The sequence below is a fragment of the Theobroma cacao genome, unplaced genomic scaffold (genome assembly GCF_000208745.1).
Source record: "Theobroma cacao cultivar B97-61/B2 unplaced genomic scaffold, Criollo_cocoa_genome_V2, whole genome shotgun sequence".
Classification (NCBI taxonomy): domain Eukaryota; kingdom Viridiplantae; phylum Streptophyta; class Magnoliopsida; order Malvales; family Malvaceae; genus Theobroma; species Theobroma cacao.
This window is the reverse complement of record NW_017234748.1, coordinates 1-5,587: the sequence shown is the minus strand read 5'-3', so window position 1 is coordinate 5,587 and position 5,587 is coordinate 1. Positions and strand designations below refer to the sequence as shown.

Genomic DNA, 5,587 nt, shown 5'->3' with positions numbered 1-5,587 from the left:
CTCTGCCGATGGGGGGGGGGGTGTGTTTATGGAATTAACCCTTCTTATTTTTTATGCAGCTTATTGAATCTAGAGTCTCAACTTTTAAATCTGCTCTTCAAATATCAAGTTGCTTAGACTTCCTATATGCAGGGGTATGTTTTTTGTTAAAGTTTGTAGCTGGAGGAATTTTGCAGGTAAACTGAGGATTTATATGGTATTGTTTCTTCTCTCAATTTTTATGATAGATTGTTGAGGATGAGTTCGATGAGAATGCCACAATCCCAGTAATATTCGAGGACAAGGATGAAAGCGACGAAGAGGAATCTGAAGATGCAATGGAAACTGATCAAGGGAGTGAAGATGGGGAAGCACTTGATGATGAAGCATTTGATGGGGTCAGTGATTTTGAAGGAATTGATGATATGAGTGACTGATGGGATAATTATGGCTGCTTTGGTCTCATTCTGTTGGAAGCTTGTACAATGATTTGTCAGCCTTCGAAAGAAAAACCAAAGCAATGAGTTTCACGGACAGTGACATTGTTTCTCACTGGAAAATATATCCCATACAGCTTATACTGAAGAGCAAACAGGAAGATACCTCAGATTTGGTTTCTGACAAGACGAAAGTAATTGGAGTTTAACGTGTATGCCAGGAAACATAGATACATGTAGGAGATTGATGCAAGTTGCAGGTACTGTTGCTATTCCTGGATTGCACAGCACTAATTTATGAAAGGTTATTATACAGTGGGAGGTATCATGCTTTTCGTTCTTTAGTTGGAATACTTGATTTATTTGATTTTCCTTTTTCGAACGAATACACAAAATCCTTTGTCATTCAGTTTTAGTGTCTCCTGAATTTAGCAATTTTGTAGGGTCTGTGCAAACATGATGTAGAATATGTGAGAGGGTAGTGCTGTAAGATGCCTATCCGTTTAACAAATTGAGATATTTTGCCTTGGTGCAAAATCTATGAAATTAGAGCTTGAACTTGCTGCATTTTGCTTCTTCTAGAATTGCCAGTGTCAAATTCTCTTTGCATTCATGTTTTTAGGCGTTAAGTATGAAGGCCGGGTGCTATCTCCTTCACAAAAAAGATCACTTGGCTGCTTTTTTGCATATTTAGTTGGCAATCTTCCAAGATTTTGATAGTTATTGCTCTAAAAACTATTATTAAAATGTTTTCAAAATTAAATCAATATTCAATATTGTGGTCCTAAATAAAAATCTTTCTATTCTAAATGCAACAAATTAATAATATTTAATGTTTTCTGTTTTTTTGCACTAAATTCAACATTAATTGATAATTAATGTCAATATATAATGGTTTTAAATAATTAATTAGGCTATTATTAAAATTACTACAGGTAAACCTGTCCGTTGCGAGCAGTTAGTAGCACACTTGTTTTAATAGTTGCTTTTATAATTTTTTTCACTTTAATGATTGGGATTGATCGTGGGTAAGTAACAATGCAAGCTGCTGTGGTTAAAATCATATATAAACAAGGCAGTGGCCATTCCATTTAGAACACTTGACTAGTGTGGCTGTAGCTTTTTACACCAGCCCAAGCATAACTCCTTTCATCTCTACCTTGGCCATAGTCACAAAGCCCATAGTTAACAATTTAAATTTTTTTAATCTATATTTTTCCAATAGATACCTTGCTAGTGCTAGACATATAAATAGACTTACCGACCCAAGTAAATTTGAGTTCTACTCTACTGAATGACTCACAACCATTAAAGTGTAACCTTTACAAAAAATTCTTTAGCCCAGCATTAATTCCTTCCCAATTTATTTATCACTTCTCTGGAAGTACTTATCCATTCTTGAATCACAGTGAATCCCTCTAAAATAATTTAAAATGGAGCAACACTATCCCTGTATCCCATTCCTCCAAGCACACCGACTTCCTATAATAAAACTATATTCTACCAACTACCTAGTGTCAGCAGCAACATCTAGATTTAATCCACTCAAAATATTCTTGAAATGCTCTTTAACCGATTTAATAACAAATCAACAAAAAGCCAAGTATAAGTAATAATAAACAAGTCCCAATTACTAACAATACTTTTAAAAAGCCATAAATTCATAATCATAATTATATAATCATTAAAGCCTTGCTTGTAGAAGCAAGGGCGGGCTTGATTATGGTATAAATAAAAAACCCAAAAACAAAAAAAATTCTCAAATTTGAATATTGCTTTTAACGTAGGAGGGGCGGGGTTATGCGAAAAAAAAAAAAAACCGTAAAACCTTAAGCTCCACCACCACCTCTAGCGTAATAAAGCCCACCAACACACCACTTACGACCGTCATCGGCGCCGCCGCGGGGAGGTGGAGCTTGGTTTGTAATAATGTTCCTTCCATCAAGATTCTGAGCACGGATTAAAGGATCGTTTTCAATCTCAGCCAGAAGATCGTAAACCAATTGATCAATGAGAGCATTCTCTGCAATAATTCGCTCGTTCCGTCGGTCAATCTGTTCAGCTGCAAACATCAGCTCGTGATCTCGCTCAATCTGTTCAGCTGCAATTTGCAGAGCACTTAGCGACTGTCTCATACGCCTGATAGCTCTTCTCTTCTTTGCCAATCTCACTCTCATAGCCCTCAAGCGACTACCCGGTTTGGACAAGCAATTTTCAAAACTATAAGAGTTTAATTTCAGCTGCAAAGCTTTCAATTCATAAAAGTTCAACATTTTTTGGATCCATAGTATGATAAACAGAGAAAGAAAAGTACTCTAACTGAAATCGAAGAGAGAGTAATCTGACCATGTTCTGATAGCGATTCAGCCCAAAACGGTGAAAGAAAAAACCGCCATATGAGAGAGATTTTTAGCCCAAAAAAGCAAGAAATGCTTCCTTTCTTGGAGGATTACTTGATTAGATTAAAGCTAAAAGGGGGAAAGGGTCATAGATTTTATGGGTTGCTTTGGAGTATGCACTGCTTCTCGACCGTGCGCATCGAACGATCCACTTCCGACAAAGTTACGCTGATCGAAGGCTAGTAGAAGAGGAAGAGAATTTTGAATTTTGGTTTTTTTTTATTTGAGTATTTGATTTATTCGTCGGTGTACCATCTTTTACTTATAAATAAAGTTTGAATCTCAGAGTAAGTTTGAATCCCTCTCTCGATTATAAAAAAAAATTTTTTTTTTGGAAGAGTCAGGTTGACGCATATGATATATGCACTATCTTGGTAACTTAGTCCAGAAGGAGACAATTTCATTGGCAAAAAATACTAAAAAAATGAAAAAAAATTATCAAGTAATTCAGTTGAATAAACAAAGGAATTACTTAAATTAAACCGAGGCAACTTATTACAATCAAGATATATACACTAAATATTTGTCAAATACCATAAAATATTATTTTTATATTATGTAGCTACATAAGAATTACAATTATAGATTTTGTAAATAAAGCAAATGAATAATATATATATATATATATAAGTTTTTATAATTATTATAATATATCAATATATCACATCAAAATTATGTGATATATAATTATAAGTGATATTTTTATTAATTATAATTAAATTTTAATTAATATATTTAATTAAAATAAATATTTATTTAAATTTTAAAGTTTTAATTAAAAGAATTTAAATAAAAAATACATGTACTTTATCAAACAAAAAATTTTNAATTTATTGTAATATTTAATAAAATTAAATATTATTAAATTTTAAAATTTTAATTAAAAGAATTTAAATAAAAAATACATGTACTTTATCAAACAAAAAATTTTAAAAAAGCACAGTGAAATGAGGTAATCTAGAAGATGATAATATTTGTAATGTAGTGATTTCAAATATTAAAAAATGAAAAGTGGGATGGTCAAAAGTGAAATTCGTCGATTATTGCTGTATTTCTTTTGTACAGAAAAGAAGCCACGAAAGACAGAATGGGAAATTAAGGGTTAACTCTAGCTGTGATCAAGTGGTGACAAATATACCTACCGTCGCAGTGCCACTTATCAGCCGCTCATCGCGCAGTTGCTGACTTCATTGCTGCCAATCATCGACTACCATTGAGCCCAAACTCGAGACTAGTGTAAAGTTTTGACGTGCGCTAACAAAGATATGCATTGACCCTATCCTGAATGTTGATTGAACGCAGCAAACGAATTCATCATCATATTATATTAATAAACAACTAGTTATCGACCTGCGCTATGCTGCGAGAGTTATTAACCGACGTATAATTTGAAAAAATTATTTTATTTGTAGATTATTTTAAATAGTTAATAATTTGATAATATATTTTATTATAAAAAAAACAAAGTGGTTTTTGCATATAAAACCATTTGATTATGAAGTAACATGAAACTTTTTACATGACATAATGAAAAAGGCACCCAAAGTCTCAACTTTAGCATTTCTTGTAAAACGACATAATGTATTTTGGTCTGGAGGTGCGTCTTAAAATGAATAAATAATGCCCTAGATACAGCTTTTGAGTCATATGAAGCAGCCAAATTACTCACAGCTGGATCGTCTAGTCTGATGGGTCAATGTTATATCCCTTTCTTCGTATGATGGGAAGGAAAGAGTGCTGCTCTTCTCTTCAATGGACCAATCATCATCTCTACATAAATAAAAAGGGAAAGAAGTCAAAATCAAAACATAGAGAACAATTTCAGCACCTCAATCACCCTAATTTCTTTATAAAGTTAAATTCGTTTTGAATGTATTTATTGTATTAGACAGGATCATTTATCAAATAATTTAATTATTAAATTCTTTTACTTGAAATCCTAAATGTCAATATTATACGTAAGTCATGAGTATCCCATCACCATACTTAACCATTGACATTTAATCCAAGCTATACAATTGTAATGATGCTGTTTCATGTTAAAGTTAAAAGATGAACTCATTGATTAATATATCAAAGAACTGCTAAACACATAAGAAATTGTAGACACCAGTTGTAAGACATGTAGGTTTTAGGGTAAAAAAAACTAAGACTAATGTTTCTTTTGATGGACAAACAAAACTAAGACTTGGAAGAAACTACGATGAAAAATAACTTGGAAAATGACTCATCCTCAACCTTGTTGCTTCCAATGGTGCCATATACCTTCATAATCAAAATGGTAGATCATATGCTTTAGTCACCATCTTGCATGTACTTTTAAAAACAATTTCAACTTAAATCTATGCATTGGTGAAAGTGATAGAGCCTTGAATCACAAATATAAACCTAAGAATACGATGTGTTCCAATATATCAAAATATATTGCCTTGTCTTATAAATAATCCATGGTAGTTGATATAGTTGGAATGTCCTTTTCAATGAAAGTCAACTATTAAATTTTCTATTTTGGAATAGAATGCATGTTCGGGTAGCATTCGTACTCCCAATGTAGTCTAACATTCAACAACCATATACTCATCAATATTCATACCTCAATTCTCTATTTCATAACTAATTCTAGCTTTCAACTTATTTCTAGCCTTATCAAACTAGCTCAATCTATGGCAAATCAACATATAGTGGTCAAATCCTTTAAATTCTTCAACATTAAGTGAAATCTTTACCTTAGATGTTAGTTTGGCTCTTTCAAATCTCAAATCCCCAATCACA

At 32.5% G+C, this 5,587-nt stretch overlaps 2 protein-coding genes across 5 annotated transcripts in view; one reads left to right on the top strand and one right to left on the bottom strand.

The window, feature by feature from the left end:
- The window catches only part of LOC18595769 (WD repeat-containing protein 43), a 5,356-nt gene extending 4,363 nt beyond the window's left edge, over positions 1-993 (top strand). Inside the window, exons 6-7 of one of the 2 annotated variants that reach the window (XM_007023859.2) lie at positions 60-134; positions 228-993. In XM_007023859.2, the coding sequence (XP_007023921.1) occupies positions 60-134; positions 228-416 (264 nt within the window). In that variant the 3' untranslated portion in view covers positions 417-993. The remainder of the gene's footprint in view (positions 1-59; positions 135-227) is intronic. The other variant, XM_018129773.1, reaches the window with a different exon arrangement.
- Positions 994-2,050: 1,057 nt separating this feature from the next.
- Positions 2,051-3,054, bottom strand: LOC18595768. Of its 3 annotated transcripts, none has more exons than XM_018129771.1 (2): positions 2,510-3,054; positions 2,051-2,470 (listed from the first exon to the last, which is right to left on the bottom strand). In XM_018129771.1, exons 1-2 carry the CDS (start codon positions 2,687-2,689, stop codon positions 2,246-2,248), a joined length of 405 nt encoding a protein of 134 aa, XP_017985260.1. In that variant the 5' UTR covers positions 2,690-3,054; the 3' UTR covers positions 2,051-2,245. The 3 variants fall into 3 exon arrangements, with proteins under 3 accessions (XP_017985260.1, XP_017985261.1, XP_017985259.1); XM_018129772.1 differs by having other exon boundaries at positions 2,051-2,610; positions 2,762-3,054; XM_018129770.1 differs by having other exon boundaries at positions 2,051-2,656; positions 2,763-3,054.
- Between the last annotated feature and the right edge of the window lie 2,533 nt (positions 3,055-5,587).